General features: G+C 49.5%; 1 protein-coding gene across 2 annotated transcripts in view; it reads right to left on the bottom strand.

Moving 5' to 3' along the window:
- Positions 1-17,146, bottom strand: part of LOC109777214 (putative callose synthase 6) — a 46,570-nt gene that overhangs the window by 13,909 nt on the left and 15,515 nt on the right. For both annotated transcript variants that reach the window (XM_073510369.1, XM_073510370.1), the window contains exons 13-28: positions 16,117-16,239; positions 15,924-16,041; positions 15,405-15,736; positions 15,269-15,321; positions 15,127-15,187; positions 9,829-9,910; positions 9,696-9,745; positions 9,531-9,617; positions 9,330-9,437; positions 9,132-9,223; positions 8,939-9,020; positions 8,693-8,853; positions 8,478-8,604; positions 8,280-8,383; positions 8,119-8,203; positions 7,866-8,017 (exon numbers count right to left, since the gene is read on the bottom strand). In XM_073510369.1, coding sequence (XP_073366470.1) covers positions 7,866-8,017; positions 8,119-8,203; positions 8,280-8,383; positions 8,478-8,604; positions 8,693-8,853; positions 8,939-9,020; positions 9,132-9,223; positions 9,330-9,437; positions 9,531-9,617; positions 9,696-9,745; positions 9,829-9,910; positions 15,127-15,187; positions 15,269-15,321; positions 15,405-15,736; positions 15,924-16,041; positions 16,117-16,239 — 1,817 coding nt within the window. The remainder of the gene's footprint in view (positions 1-7,865; positions 8,018-8,118; positions 8,204-8,279; positions 8,384-8,477; positions 8,605-8,692; positions 8,854-8,938; positions 9,021-9,131; positions 9,224-9,329; positions 9,438-9,530; positions 9,618-9,695; positions 9,746-9,828; positions 9,911-15,126; positions 15,188-15,268; positions 15,322-15,404; positions 15,737-15,923; positions 16,042-16,116; positions 16,240-17,146) is intronic.

Genomic DNA, 17,146 nt, shown 5'->3' with positions numbered 1-17,146 from the left:
TTATTTGCATCTATGTGTGCTGATTTGTATGTTTCCCTTCGTATTCTTCCTCAAATCCACCTCCAATTCGTAAAGATTGGGCCACATAGGGTCTCTACCCTACATCACCTTTACAAAGGGACTATCATGAAATGTGATAGATAGAACATCGAGGGAGATGGGTAGACCCATAGATGTTACACCATAGTAGTAACTCAACCTTTGTGATCAGAGACCTCGTGAATTAGGACCTGGGAAGAACAAGCTATTGGTTAACAGAGGAGAGTAACATGTAACCCTCTCTATGTGAAGATGCAAAACTCTCAGAGCTGTAAAGCTCAAAGTTGTAAGGCAGGTTGGCGACATGCCTTAATGTGGTTCTATTAGCTATGATTAGCAAAGATGTTCTCCTAAAGAGCAGTCTTGAAAGAACGCACATATATGAGCCCCGTCTGTAAACGTCACAGTTTATGAGACTTGGGTGATCTCTAGTAACCTCACGAAGAGACCGGGTGTTTACCCTACTGTACATAGTCAAAAAAAAGAGACCAAGGAGTACGACGTATATGCTCCAAACCGCAGGATAGCCTACTGGCAGTCAAGTACTGGTTAAGACTTTGAGTGAAACCCGTTCACACAAAACTTGCAATTCAAAGCATAATCCATTGTCAAGTTGCAGATGGATGTAGCTTAAAGCTCTAGGCAAAAGTTCAACTTAACACAGGTATATTAAACAAGTAGTGAGAAAAGACAAATCTCTAAATGGGTATTTGAGACCTGGTGGGGAATTGTTAGAAATAATGGGCTAGGCCCATGTTCAATTTCTGAAATCTCAAAGAGGCCCATTAATAAAATGGGAAGTAGTGGTTCTAAAGTTTAGTCCCACCCTGCTAGTGGAGGAAGTGTTTGACCTCTTTATATTGTGGGTTCTCCCCCACAACACTAAGTTGTGTGTTGAGGAGAGAAAGAGAAGACTACACGTGCACGCTCACCTCGCCTGGCCGGGCTTGGGTCGGGCCGGGACGGCGCGGGCGTGTGACATATGCGTGAATGGTCTGCCAAAATCCGGTCCGTGACCTTGCAGGGGCGCCGCTTCCTTTTGCCGTTTTATTTTTTGATGTCTTGGCAGACAAGTTGTTTCTTGTCCGGTAAGTATACGACTTAGAAACCAAGTCAATTTGAGATCGTGATAGCGACACGATATTGTTGGAAATATGCCCTAGAGGCAATAATATTTGTATTATTATATTTCAATGTTCATAATTAAGTTTATATTTCTATGCGATAATTGCATTGGTTCTTGAATATGAGATTAATAGTTGAAAATATGCCCTAGAGGCAATAATATTTGTATTATTATATTTCAATGTTCATAATTAAGTTTATATTTCTATGCTATAATTGCATTGGTTCTTGAATATGAGATTCAGAGGAAAACCCAATTGCATGTGTGGAAACATAAACACCAAGATGATCCCTAGTCATGCATCTACGACTAGCTCATGTATTGATGATGATCTTGTTTTCCTGATCATGAGCATTGTTATTGTAACAAGGATACTATCAATAATGAGAACACGTGGTTACCGAAACAATGGTGTTGGATAGACCCAACTTATGAATTACTGAGAGATGTTATCGTTGTTATGTTGTCAGTATTTTCATATAACTTGTTCATGATTACTAAGTTCCATAGACCATGCGAATATCATAATTCAACATGCTGGATGGTTACTTTGGTTACCGTCCAAGCTCCGTGCCACGATCCGGGTGTTCTTCAACGACCAGGGGTTCGACCTCCGAATCTCTCCCGAGCCGCCCAACCACATCGGCCGCCCTCGCATCACCGACGACAGCCTCTTGGGAGGTCCCGATGGGGGGGGGGGCATGGGGGGCCATCGCAGCGACCGTGGCCCCCGCCATGACCACCACTCCGGCTCGGAGGACGACGACGAGGAGTATGAGGACAGTCCCCGCGATCCACCCCCTCCCCCTACGGCCTCCAGGGGTGGCTCGGGCACCGGCCGCGGCCACGCGGCGGCCCCTTCGCCTCCCGTGGACGGCAGTGACGCCTTCGATGCGAGCCTCGCCGTCTTCCCGGCCTCGTCCCCCCGCTCCCCAAACGGTACTCCCCCCGCCATTCCCTCTATGCTCTTGACCGGGATCGACTCCATGCCTGCACCTCCGCTTTCGCCGGCTGCTCCTGCGCCTCCCGTGGGGGATGGGCCTGTCCCGGAAGGGGACCCGCCCCCCTCCACTCCCCGCACCGCGCCAGTCCTGTCGGACCAGAGGGAGCCCGATCCCCCCCTGGACCGGACATGTCCCCAGCTCCGATGTCGCTGGTCCTTGCCGCGTTCGCCTCTCCGTCGACCCACCCCTCGGCCTCCTCGTGCACCGCCCTTGGTGGGATGTCGGCGGTGGTGACCACCCCGGTGGCCGCTCCCCCACTCCCGCCTCGGACTGCGGCCTACTCCAGGAGGGGCCGGTCGACCTCGACCCCGGTGACCTCCTCGCGCCGCAGCGCTCGGATTGAGGCGGCCAGACCGGCGGGTAGCCCGGCTCTGCCTATCCCCGAGCAGGCTGCGCTCCGGGCCGCTGCCCGGAACCTCAAGCCAGGTACCCCGTCCATCCCGGCCACCTCTGCTACTTGCTCCTTTTCTGCTTTGGAGTCGGCTCCACTTGGCCACCTCGCTAAGGTGGCAGCAGACTCGGCCATAGTATTCAGAGGGGAGGTCCCCCCCCCCCCCCCCGCTAGTTCAGATCGAGGCCGCCTTGCCGAGGCCCGTGCACGCCTCCCTCCCTCCTCGGGGGCTACTTCCGGGGCCACCCCGAGCGCCCATCCCCTCGCGGCGGCCGCCCCGGGTGAGATCCGGGGTCGCACCCGCTCCTGTACCGCAGCCCTCCGCGCCCAGAGCGCCTCACGTGTCTTGGGGTCAAGCAGCCCCCCGATGGATGCGTGATGCGAGCCCTCTTCTGGAACATCCGCGGTTTCGGCCAAGATGGTCGACGCCGCCAACTCATAGAATACATGCGAACCGAGCGAATCGACATTGTGGCCATTCAAGAAACGATGCGCGCAGAATTCTCCCTATCAGAACTTGAGCATCTGAGCTCCGACTTGTTCACTTGGCACTGGCTCCCTTCTAGTGGGAGTGCGGGCCACTCGGGTGGCATCCTCCTAGGAGTGAAGGATGCCACCTTTGAGGTAGGAAGCATGGATCGAGGCGAGTTCTTCGTTAGCATGGAGGTCTTCGAGCGGGCTCTAAACTTCAAATGGGAAATCATTGCGGTTTATGGCCCGGCCGATCACCGCCGTTCTGAGGCCTTCCTCGCTGAGCTCCGTAGGAAGGTAGCGTCCGCCCAGCTACCGGTGGTAGTGGGCGGTGATTTCAACCTCATTCGGACGGAAGAAGACAAGAGCAACAATTTAGTGAACTTTCCTTGGATGCAAATGTTCAATGATTGCATTGCTGACATGGGGCTGCGTGAGCTCGATCGAGTCGGGGCCAGGTTCACTTGGACAAACCGCCAAGTTGATCCGACTCGCTCGGTCCTCGATCGGGTCTTCGCCTCCCCTGAGTGGGACATTCCTTGCCCCCTAGCTTCGCTCCGGGCGATTACGCGGATTGGTTCAGACCACGTCCCCCTACTCCTCTCTTCGGAGAACGAGCGTCCACCCATGCCGCCCCACTTCCGCTTCGAAACCTTCTGGTTGCGTCAGCCTGGATTTACTGCCGCGGTGGTCACCAGGTGGCGCGAGGCGCGTGATGCCCCCCACCGTGCCCTCTCAGCCGTTGATTCCTGGCATTTCTGTACCAAACGGTCACGGCAATTCATGAAAGGGTGGGGTGCAAATGTGGGCCGAGACATCAGTGAGTGGAAGAAAGCCCTCCTTGAGGGCATCCAGGCCCTCGATCTGCGGGCTGACGCCGTTGGCCTCTCGGCAGACGAATGGATGCTTAGGTATGACTTGGAAGACCAACTCACGGTCATCTACACTGACGAGGAGGCATACTGGCGCTTGCGGGGTACGCAAAATTGGGTCCTCAAGGGGGACGCCAACACTGCCTACTTCCAAGCCATCGCTAACGGCAGCAGACGCCGTAACTCCATCCCCCTCCTGTGGGACGGAGCGACCCTACTGCAGCGGCCAGAGGACATCCGGGCCCATGTAGACGGCTTTTACAGAGACCTATTCTCTGCCTCCCCTCGGGGAGGTCTTGCCCTAGCGCAAGACATTTGGCCTGCCCACTGTTGCGTCTCGCCTGCGGATAACGCGGCTCTCACGGCCCCGTTCTCTGAGGCTGAAGTATGGGCGGCAATAAAGGGCATGAACCCATCCTCGGCTCCCGGCCCGGATGGCCTCCCAGTGAAGTTCTTCCAGACTTTCTGGGAGGTGATCAAACCTGAGGTGATGGCCCTGTTTGACGAGTTCTTTGCTGGGTCCATTGACCTCGCCCGGCTGAACTATGGGGTAATCACTCTCACCCCCAAAGTGGTTGGGGCCTCCGACATCCGACAATTTCGACCGATTACGGTGATTAATGTCATCTTCCGCATCCTCGCGAAGGGGTACGCCATTAGGGCGGCCCCTATAGCCGACCGGATCACCCACCCTGATCAGTCGGCCTTCATCCAGGGCCGATATATCCTTGATGGAGTCTTGGTGTTCCACGAAGCTCTCCATGAGGTGCACTCCAAACACCTCAAGGCAGTCTTCCTGAAACTGGATTTCCACAAGGCCTATGACACGGTCAGTTGGGCCTTCCTTCGGGAATGTCTGCTCCGTAAGGGCTTCGACGACCGGTGGGTGACCAGGGTGATGCAGATGGTTTCCTCGGGTCGCACCGCGGTGAACATTAATGGGGAGATCGGCCCATTCTTCCCCACATTCTGTGGGGTACGTCAAGGCGATCCCTTCTCCCCGTTCCTGTTTAACATGGTTGTCGATGCTCTGGCAGCCATCCTGGATAAGGCCAAGGCGGCGGGTCACATTAAGGGGATAGTGCCGCATCTAGTTGGGGGGAACGGGATCTCCCTGCTCCAATATGCGGATGACACCATTATCATGGTGGAGGGGTCGGAGAGTGATATTTCAAACCTCAAGTTCCTCCTTCTGTGCTTCCAGCAAATGTCCGGCCTTAGGATCAACTTCGACAAGAGTGAGGTGATGGTCTTGGGCTACACCCAAGACGAGCGCCAGAGCATAGCGGATCGGCTTAACTGCCAGCTCGGGTGCTTCCCCACGACATATCTGGGGATACCCATTAGCGACTCCAGGCTTACGGTGGCCGAGCTGCGCCCCACGGTGGGAAAGCTTCAGCACCGTATCGAGCCCTGGCAGGGTAGGTGGCTCTCGAAAGCGGCCCGCACGGTGCTCATTAACTCGTCCCTCTCCAGCCTACTATTATTCATCATGAGCTTCTACAGCCTTCCCGAGACTCTACACCATGAGATTGCCACCATTCAGGGGCATTTCTTCTGGGCCGGCGAGGGCGATAAGTAGAAGTACCACATGGTCAGGTGGTCTGAGATCTGCAAACCTCGCGACCAGGGCGGACTCGGGATCATGTCCTCCAAACGCATGAACATTGCCCTTCTGACTCGGTGGCTCTGGCGGATTGCCAACGGAGATGGTGACCTGTGGCTTCGCATCATTCAGCAGGAATACCTCCGCGGCCAGCCTCTCGCCTTCTGCCAACGGTCTGGGGGTTCCCAGTTCTGGCAGTCCATCATTCAGCTCCTCCCGATCCTCCGGATCGGGACCTCGATCGAGATTGGTTCCAGCACCGCCACACTGTTCTGGTTCGATAGATGGGCTGGTGACACGCCCCTTGCGGCCCGCTTTCCGGACCTGTTCTCCATCGCGGTTGCCCCGCAGATCTCTGTGGCGACCGCCCTTATTGACTTAGGGCAACTCGCGTTCCGGAGACCTTTTGGCCCGGCTGAGAACGCGGACTGGCAAGAGTTGCTCGACTGTATTGCACTCCACGAGCCTGATCTCACGACGGACGATGACCGCGCCAGATGGCGCCTAGAGCCTTCTGGACAATTCTCCACCAAATCTCTCTACCTGGCCATCGCCCCCTCGCTTGGACATGAGGCGCTCTCCATTTGGGAGATTCGCCTCCCCCTGAAAATTAGGACCTTCTTGTGGCAATGGATTCGCGGCCGCCTCCCCTCAGGCGTAGAGGTTCTGAAGCGCAATGGCCCTGGGGATGGGCGTTGCCCGCCCTGCGGGCCTGAAGAAGACTCGAACCACATCTTCACCTGCGTGTCCGCGCAGTTCCTTTGGAGTTGTTTCCGCGAGATTGTGGGTGGAAGCTGGGACCATAACAACTTCCCTGCTCCCTTTGCCGAACTCCAGGCGATCCCACCCGCGTTGCGCCACATTAGGTGGCTGACCATTGGGGTCCTTGCCTGGACGTTGTGGACTGTTAGGAATAAACTTGTGATTCAGCGTATTCCTCTTCGTCGTGCTACTGACGCTTTGTTCAAATGGTCTGGTTACTTGCAGCTTTGGCGGCTGCTTAGCCGTCCCAGGGAGAGAGACGCCATCACCTCCATCATCACCCGGCTTCGCGCGATGGCTCTCCAGTTGGCGCCTCCGCTTCCCCCGCCACCACCAGAACCAGATTAGATCGTCGTGTCCACGCCTCCGCCACCGCCATCTAGGGGTGTTTCGTCGTGCGTTTGTGTTGGGCTTGTTGTGTTGTGCCCACAGCGGAACTTGGGGCTGTTTGTGTTTGTGTGTGTGAGTGTTGGACCTGACCTGCGGTGGCGTTGTGTTGGTGTGTGGTGTGTTTTGTTGTTACCTTGATACTTTGTGCTTGGTGGTTGCTTTATTTATAAAGTGGGGCGAAAGCCATTTTCGGTAACGTCACTTTGTAACTGGATATGTGAATAAAGGTGACTTACGAGTATACCTAAAAGGCTGAAACATATGTCTCGGTAACGATAGTTCAAGACTAGGATTTGCTCCTCTCACGATAAAGAGATCTATATACGGAAATTTTTGGGGGAGGTCTCAAAATGGGAGCCATACAAAAAATCCAGGATTTTATTTGTGGAAGAAAGTTGTGAAGAACTGTCATGAGATGACCACCCCTAGTGGGCCCCACAGGGCCCACATGAGGCGCCAACCCCCTAAGAAGGCCTAGGTCGAATCCTAATAGGGGTGGAGTCCTTCCCTCCTTCCACCAAGTGGAAAAGGAGGACTCCTCCGCTTGGGGGCGCCCCCTCTTCCCTCTCCACCTATATATATGTGTGTGGAGGACTCCCTCTTGCAGCACACCAATGCAAAGGGGATCTCTCCCGCATAGCTCCACGTTCCCCCGGTCTAATTGGCCTAAAGTGTTTAGGCTCCTAATTAGGCGGGCAATAATCTCGATCTAATTGATCTAATAGATCTAGTTTTCTCAGAGTTCTCCCTGCACGTCGAAGCTCTGCCGGTCTACTACTTCGGAACGCGTGGATACCTCGGAGGGGTCGTCTACTTCGACGCTCGTCTCGAAGAACTTTCTCGCCGGCTGGGAGGTGCAACCTAGCTGCGAGAAATCGTCTCGCTGCACTGACTCTTCACTGCTTCCGCTACTCTGCTCGTCGGTGAGTTTGATCGTTACAACCATCTTCATAGTGTTCCTGGGTGTGATCGTGTAGCATAATTTTTTGTCGTGTAGCACATTCCCCTACAGCCGATCCATATTTTCGTACGTTCTCGTTTGACTTCAGACGTAAGACAAAATTTACAGGATATAAAAATGATGTTAAAATAGAGGGCCTTGTGCTATGCAGTAGAGATAAGTTGCATCCATAACACCAAGAACCAAAAAAGGGTTGGTGGAAGAATAAGGTGGAGGGCCAGCCACTAGAGTTGGGTTTCTTACCTGAAGGACATCATGCTGCGGACCTGTGGAGCCCTTGGCATTTTCATAAATAGTGAGTTCGCAAAGAAAGTGATCCTGCGCCGAGCTTCCAAGTTCGTTGGCACATAAATTGCAGATTCTTTCGTTGTCAGCAACAACTGAAGCCTAACACACTGCTAACACAGAAATCCCATGGTTAATGAGGACACTAGTACTTGTGAACTTACAGAAATGAATACTACCATTGAAATAAGTTGCTAAGAAGATAAATGACCTTCTCCCTCCAAGCTTCATCCTTTATTGAGTCCAGATTCAGATTTGCAAACAGTTGATTGTCTCTATTTTCATCCTTCAAAATACTGGGATTTGAAAGAAAGTTGGTTGTCAAAAAGAATTCCTGAAGGCGCACATCTAAGCAATCAGCATAGATCTTACCCTTGTCCATTCTTCATGATATCCTGTGTAATGATTTCCATTGTATCTTGTAATAGATTGGCAATCTGTGTTTTTATTGTTGTGTCATGCTCCTCTTCAGTTTTCTGTAAAACAAGTAAACAGTTTTTAGAGTGTTGAAACGGAAATATCGTATAAAAATATCTTGCTAAGAAATCCAAGAACAGTAGCTATCAGTACCAATAGTAGAGTTAGCAGCTTATCGAACTTAGCACTTAGCTGAGGAAGTTCATCCAATCGGAATTCCCTCACAAGTGACTGACGTTCTATGCTATCTTCAAGACTTTCACGTATTCGATCAACAACTCTGTACCCATGAAGCAAATCAATAGTAACTGTAGTTAGCAACATAACCATATGGTAAATTAATTTTCTCAGAACACAATATGCCTTACTTCTTATCACTTGTTTCTGCCATAAGGCTGTACAGAATATTTAACAAAGTCTCATAACACTCTATTACGGCATAAAAGGTGTATGGATCCTGGTTTATCCTCTTCCGTAGTTCTTCATCCCTTTTCTTGACGCTCTTTGCCATATCAAGTGCCATTGGAATCTAGAACATCGTAGCCATGAGCACTACAGTACTAGCTCAGGGAGAAAATCGAGTGTTTAACCTAGTGGATGAGTAAAAAGTGTACCTTGCTAGCGAGAAGGAAAGGAGGCCATTGAAAAACGCTAGTGTCACCCGCAGATGATGGAACAATCAATAAATCTCTCTCCCTAGAAGCAAATGGAAAACAAATTTAGAAGCATGTTAACAAAAGGAACCTAACACCAACAGCCAAAGCATGTTATAACAAAAAGAAAAAGACGCCAGGACCAACAGCAAACCTATTGTTTATCAAGTCTTCATCTCGCAAAGAGATAATAAATGCATTCCATATGTCGGAGAACTTATCAATATGCAAATTTTTGTCCTCCTTCTGAAAAGAGTTTACACAAGGTATTCGAAGAGACAATAAATCAGCTATCGTACCAGCCAAAAAGTGACAGGAAAATGATTGGTAACAAAATTTAGTAATATTGGACCTCACGCTCACGTCTCTTTGGTTGACTACCATGTCCAGGCACAAGATGTTTACCAAACGCTGTTGGGATTGCCTCGAATCTTGATCTTAACATCCCAAGGGTTCGTATCTGCAGGAAGGTAAATATTCTGCAAGATTATTTACGGTAGCTACAGCCTCAACACTCCAAGGGTAAAAAGGTAAGAATAGACATGGTACCAACCTCACCCAAGCGGCTGAAGGCACCATTTACTCCACCACATATTGTTGAAAAAATAGCGTACCATATTTGCGTATCCATTAAGTATACCTATATGAGGAAATATGAGCAGCTTCGTATTAACCCCCCACACCCGCACACGTACAAAACACATGAATTGATACATACCATGACAATTGGTGCCCATATAGTAAAAACAACACCTAAATTATGCTGCACTGCAAAATTAGCATCCAATCAGTGTTCGAAACCTTATCTAAAGAATTACCGTGATACTGCACTACTACAACATAAATCTTACAGTATGGAAAGAACTCGTGCCAGATGTATTTCCCCCGTCCCAAAAACATAATTGTCCTGGTAGGTCCAACGAGAGGAGAAATCTGCCAACAGTGATCAAATGTCAGTACACTTCCAATATTTGAAGCTCAAAAAAATTATTTGGATTCATTATTTGGGGTAGCAGGGGTTTAGCAATAGATAAATGGAATTCACGAAGATTAGTTGGGGATGGATTAGCTTATTTTCCTTTTTTGGGTCAACCAATGCCTGTTGCCCTATTCCTAATTAAGAGGCATAAAATACCTTGCTCAGAAAAAAATATCTATACTAAACATCCAAACTGCAACTGTCGGGGGATTGATTCTGAGCTACCAAAACCCTAGTTCGAACTCCGGGGGCTTGGCTTACTACCACGAAGCTATGAGCTACACGCGAGGCACGACGGGGACACGCGAGCTACCCAGGTTCGGGCCACCATGCGGTGTAAAACCCTAATCCTGCTTGGTGGAATTGCTTGTGGAGACAGTGCTCTTGGAGCTACAAGGTAGACGAGAGTCAAGGGTGCCAATGGCGCAATCCTTCTGAGGAGTCGATCCCCTACTACGGTGGCAGCACTGCCCCTTTTATAGGCACCCCGGTCCTCTTCCCCGAAAACATTGGCGGGAAGGGCTACCACATGGCGGCAATTTGAAAGGGGACAGGCGCCCAGGCTTATCCTGACAAAAGGCGGTCTTCGCCTGCTAAAGTTGTTATCCATGACGCGCAGGGGGCTCCACGATGACCTCTGTCCTGGCGCGCCACCCGTCCTGGTCTTATTTCACCAAAGCGGAAGGCTTTGGGACTTGCTTTACCGAAAAAGGCTTTCGCCCCGCTTTATATATAAAGCATCGACCAACAACTACCCGGTACAAACGCACGCCACCACAACACACACACACCCAAGGCAAGATACATAGGCGCTGAGCGCAGCAACACCACCCCAAGCACTACAAGAGCAGCCGGGTCCTCGACCGTGAACACGCCACCGCGAAGAGATGAAGCCGCATATGACGAATCGTGGGCTCCAAGACGGTGCCTTCAGGAAGGATACGACACCGGAGCGCCGCCACCTCCCGACCCGAGAGTCAGAGTTTCCCCTAGAGCAACACGACGGGCAATGAAGGCCGCGACGCCGCCTTCAAGAAGGGAACGAGCTTCACCGCCGCCGGTCCGTCCGAAGATAGAACGGGTTTTCACCCCGGCCAATACTCACCACCACCAAACGCCACACCCCGGCGACCATGCCGCCCACACGACCATGGTCACCGGGCAGCACCAAGGCACGGGCTTTTCCCATGAGCACCGCGACACCACCACCAGAGCCGCCGCCCCGGCATCCAAGACCTTGACGCCACCTCACCCACCACGCAGCGCCACCCCACCCAAAGAGACGAGCGGAAAGGCCCCGCCTTTAGCACCCCTGAACTGTCCCCAACGCCGAGACACAATAGGCCGGCCAAAACTGGCCTCCATCGGCCTGTCCTGCCGCTGGGCGCGAGATGTGCTCAGTCCTGCTGCCGGGCACGAGACGAGCACGGTCCTGCTGCCGGGCGCGAGACGAGCTCGGTCCTGCTGCCGGGCGCGAGACAAGCGATGGACCACAGCTGGGAGAAGTCCAGTCCTTCGACGAAAGTGGCGCGCGGACGACAGGGAGAGCAATCGAAGGCCGACGCACGCCGCCTACGGACGAACCGACGCCGAAACATGTCAGCCGCCGCCGCATCCGACCTGCCAAGCTACCGTGGATCCATCTACGGCCAAAGCAGCAGCCACACCAGGCCACTGCCCATCCCGCGCCGCCCGGCGAACTCCAGGCGTTGAATCCGCCGGGCGCGCTGCCACCAGATCGGCCAGCGCACCGGCCGCCATGAACACGGCCAGAAGCCGCCAGCCGGCCCAGGCGTGCACGCGCACGACCCCGCCACTGGAGCCCTCCGCCCCCTGCACCCTACCACGACGCGACAGCCGCCGCCGCCAGAACCGCCCGCCGCCACGAACCTTCGCACTAGCCGCTCGCAGCCCCCGCCGCCCCACGCCGCCTCCGCCGCAACTACAGCTGCTCGCGCCGCCTGCATGGCCAGCCGCGGCGCCGCCGCCGGGCCCTGCGCAAGCGTCGTGCCCTCGGGTGGCCACTGCATCCCGCGCTGCAGAGGGGCAACGAGGAGGAAGAGAGCCCCGCCGCCGCCTACGCCGACCGGGCTTTGCCCGGGGGCGAGGGGGAGGGAGGCGGGGGGAGCGGGCAGGATGAAGCGTTTTTGGCGTGAGACTTTTCTGGGACTTGCTTTAGGGGAAGGCAGGTGCAGCTGCTCCCTTATCATCAAAAGGGAAACTGCCCTGGCAACGCCGGTTGGCACAGCCCTGCTGTCGTCACCTGCCGCGGCGACGTCACCCACGTGATGGGCACGCAACCCGCGCCGTGCGACCTCCTTGGGAGGCCTCGCGGGAGGGCGCCTCGCGAGGGGGGCCTCATGAGGCCGCCTGCTTCCGATGGTGGTACTTGGTGAAGTCCTTCAATGAGAGGGTCCTCGTAGGACGCGGCCCTCGCGAGGTAGCTGGCTTCGCGGCGCCCACGGTTGGGCCGCCACTTGAGTTGGGCCATTCCTAGGCCATAGGCAGATGGCCCGTGGTACCCTGGTTCGCACTGGGCCGACAGCAACCTTCAGTTTTCATCCTAGTTTTGCCTCTTAAGGGTCGAGTGCGCTGCATGAACTATTCTCTAAACAACATGTTCCTCCACAAGGATGTGGCATAGCTAGAGGCATCATTGACTCTTATACCAAATCGTCTTGAACGCCAAGATACACAATGCAACCAAACTTTAGCTAGACGCATTGGTGACAGCAAGAACAACACCACAGCAGGGATGGGAGGGTGGGTGGTGATATCGAAAAGGGGAGAAAATGTTCACTTGGGGACAACAAGGAAAGAAGTAATGTCGAGCAGCTGAGGTAGGATCTCGTGGTGAGATTACTTGCTTGCAATCTTGCGTTGAAGGAGCCCACAGGCTGAAGAAGAACCTCACTAGATGAAAATATTGAGTGGCAAAGCACTTCAATAGTGATAAAAGAACTATCATTGTTGTAACTTTTGGTGTTCTTTTAATAGATGTGATTTGAAAAGATTAAGTGTGTGTGCATGTTAAGAGTATAACTTAGGAAGTGTATATCCTGTTTTTGCGGAACAGTAGAAGAGCCCATTCAGCCCATGTAGGTGTGTGTATATCTCCTCAGAGAAACAGAGGAAAGTGATTTGGCTAGGAAAAAAGGGTTCCTACTATGCCCACGTTTGAGGCGAGAGTGCCTGCACGTGTCTGTGGAGGGGTGAAGTTTATGTGGATTGCCCAAACCTCTCCATCGGTTAGGACTTTTGGGTGAACTTGTTGTGAAACGTTATATTGTATCGGATCCAGAGGTCACTCATGTCACCACTCTCACTATCTACGCATCAATATATCTCGGCTCGTACAACATGTTCATTTTGCAACCTATTTTTTTCGCAGATAGGGAAAAGCAATGTGTGCCATTTCATCGATGGATAGGGGTTTTAACAAGTTATATATCGACCAAAAGGCTGCAACCCCAGAGCACCCTAGACGTTAAGTAACATCACACACACCACTCCCCCGGAACTCCATCAGCGAGCCTCCTGTTTGGTGCCTCATCTTATATCTTATTTTCATATGGTGTGTACAAATTTATAATTTGTTTAGTTGTTTCTGCCAATTTCATCAAGAATCTACAACAGAGACACATTCATTATATCTCGGCTAGTATAACATTTTTACTTTGCAACCGGGTTTTTTTTTCGCAAATAGGGAAAAGCATTGTGTGTCATTTATCGATAGATAGAGTTTCAACTAGTAATATCGAGCGAAAGGTGCAACCCCAGAGCACCCTAGACGTGAAGTAACATCACATCCGCCGCTCCTCCGGGACTCCATTAGCGAGCCTCCTGTTTGGTACCTCATCTTATATCTTATTTTCATATGGTGTGTAAAACTATATAATTTGTTTAACTATTGTTGTCAATTTCATCACGAATCTACAATACAAACACATTTCTTTTGTTTCTCAGATATGCAGCAGGCTGTTAAGGCTGCAGTTTAGCAAGGTTAACCAACTTTGGGCATGGCCAATGTCTAAGGATACTTTGGGTCGTGGATCAACCTCAACTACCTGGATGCATAGCACGGTAAGACTCAAAGGTGTTTTGTGGGTCAGCCAGCATAGTACAAAGAGTTTGAACAAATTTGGTTCCCTTCTTACCAATGTTATGAGGCCCCAATGTTGAAGTTACTAAACAAGAAAGGAATTTCATTCTGTTTACTAATTTAAAATGATTTACATCATATTCTGATTTTAAAATACAAAAGTTCAAGGGATATGCCACCCAGTTTGGTGTAGGATTTACAACCTCGAAATTCCCTTCTCAACATTGTACCGACAAGTACCAGAAGCCAACATCTGGCTCTAATACCATGTTCATTTTCTGATCAACAAATTCACCAACAAAGATGGGAAATCCATTCATACCTTAATAAAGTATTATCAAATCGGTAGCTAATGTAATAATATAGTAAGGAAATTGCTGCCCAGCTGGTCTAGAAAAGCACCACGACGAACAAATTATTACTCCCTCTGTTGCAAAATATATTTATTTTTACTTTGGACAATCCAATATGCAAGTTTGACCATTATTTTTTGGATAAGTATGTAAGTAGAACATTACAGAACATTGTATTGTGAAACAATTTTTAACTCTAAATCCAAGGAACTATTTGTATCTAACCAATCTAAAAAAATCCCTAAAAAGACAATCTAAAATTTTAATTAATTAGTGATAAAAATAAAGAAGTTTGACAGCTGACTTTCTAAGGGGACAAATCTATTTTCAAACGGATGGAACACAAAATTAAGTACTCCCTTCGTCTCGGTGTATAAGTCATTCGCGTAGTTCTAGGTCATCGATTTGAGGAATTAAATATGTGTTATATGTCATGAAAAGTATATCACTATATTTCTACACGGATGTAGTTTCTAAATATATATTTTTTGTCACATATAATACATACTTATATAGTTAAATTGTCAACCTAGAACTACGCGAATGACTTATAAACCGGGACGGAGGGAGTAGTGTGTAAAATAAACTAAAACTGGTGGATTAATTTGAGCAAATACTAACCAATAAAACATAAATTTTCTTACGGAAACAGTAACAGATCTAGTGTGATACTTAAACTAGAAATACGTTATTACAGTGCCTAGATTGTATCAACCTCAACGTAATAACTGAAGGCGAGCTTGCATATAAGCAATAGAATCCAGAATGTCGTGTACCTATTTTATGAAGAAAAACATTAAGTGTTAGGAAGAGAGAGAGAGAGAGAGAGAGAGAGAGAGAGAGAGAGAGAGACTTACTTAAGAAGTGAACATGTGTCCTCATACATGCCTCGGGCGACATATAATTTTGGCTGATAAGTAAAAAACATATGAGAACCAAAGACTACAATCAATTCTACTAAGAAGTCATGTAGATAGATCTAATCAAATGTACCTGCGTCCACCACAAAAGAAATCTAACAATGCGAGAATTTGAACGCTCTAGTGCCCTTCGCATTGGTAGAAATATGAAAAACAAGGCACTGAAAATGTTCGGCAGCATGTAAAGAGCAACTGCAAAATTATATATCGATTGACTCTGGAAATTTCCAATCCAATTGCTGAAGAACTTGATAAGGCCTGTGGGATTTTGGATGGAACTGGAGTACGTCACTGGAAGAATTATCAACCAGCCAATAGCTACAACAAATTTAAGGACATGCCGTATCATCTGCGAGCACACCAGGCTCCTCCAAGCCTTCCAGTTAAGAACTATCTCAAGTGTGGCTGAAAAAGTTTAAGAGACCAGTTTTAGAAACTGTGCAGCATCCGAATCAGTAAGAAAAGCCAAAGTAGTTTCAAATTCTACTCAGATGCCAAAAGGTAATTAAGCAAGGACTCCTTAAAACTGGGAAAACAACTAAGCAAGGTTACAAGATTCACAAAGTTCCTGAGACCAAAAGTGCATCCGTACCCTGAAGGAAGTTTAGAAATGCAGCTGTTATAAATATTGTCATAACATTTCTGAAAACAGCTGGCTCGAATATAGCAGAAAGTGATCCAGAAGGGCTCCATGCAATAATTACCATGGCCTAAAAGGAAGAAAAAACACATGATATAGCAAATGAAGAAACATGACATCTTTCAACTAATAATTAAGTCCATACCTGGAAAGCTAATATGAAAAAGGCCCACATTCGATCAAAACTTCTGAAGAGATGCAAAAATGTACGAACTTCAACAAAATTTGTTTTGGACATCCTCCGTCTGCTCATCGAATGATCGTGCCGCTGCACATTGCATACATTTAAAGTTAGTTCCATTATATTACCAAATGTACTTAATTTGATCAAACTGCTTTTAGATACACATACAATACACTGAATACAAATGAGTACATGTCCCATTGGAAGTCTAGATTACACGTATGTTCCTTGAAAAAAAAGGAAAATATGTCATGTGGGCCAGCAATACCGTCAGCACCCTAAGCACAAGGGGGGTGTTGCAGCATCTCAGGCCCAGACGGGTGCAGATGAGCACCAGGCTTACTGCTTAGAAACAAGCCATTTATACCAAGTTGGTGCTTTCCTCTCAAGTCAAGTAAGTTCCTTCAGATTGATTGCTTAGACTGAGTTTGTTAGATCAACTTAATAGGGCTGGCTCCTACTCTCCCCAGCTTGAATCGGACCTTCTACCTTTTCACTGTCGCGCTGTCATCAGCTTGTATCGTACGTATTTAAGAGCTTTATATTTAAGCCGGGCGGAAGTGTACTTTCTACAGAAATAGGGTCGGCTCCTATATGAAGGATGACATGATTGGAAAATGTAAAGGTGTATCCCTTTTGGGTCCATCAAGAAATAAACAGAAACAGAGATTAATATGATTGTCTCCATAATCCCTATTTCTACCTCTGTAGCCATTACGGCACAGCGCAGACCCAAGGGTGTGCAGCCACATGCTCCCTTCTCCCACTATTACTTTATCCAATCCATAGTCTGATGAAGTAGAACAGGATTTCCCTTCAGTTCATTTTGTATGAACAGCTCTCAGCTCTCTCCCATCACTGTACTAAATTTGCATATGCTCAGTAGTAATATTGCATGTTACATTGGCTTACATCACCCCAATGAGTGAAAAGAATATGTGAAATTACAATCATTCTTGAAAAAAAATTATAAAATCAACTGCATAACCAT

Source organism: Aegilops tauschii, chromosome 3 (genome assembly GCF_002575655.3).
Source record: "Aegilops tauschii subsp. strangulata cultivar AL8/78 chromosome 3, Aet v6.0, whole genome shotgun sequence".
Lineage (NCBI taxonomy): Eukaryota > Viridiplantae > Streptophyta > Magnoliopsida > Poales > Poaceae > Aegilops > Aegilops tauschii.
The sequence above is the reverse complement of the archived record's forward strand: the minus strand, read 5'-3'. Positions and strand labels throughout refer to the sequence as shown.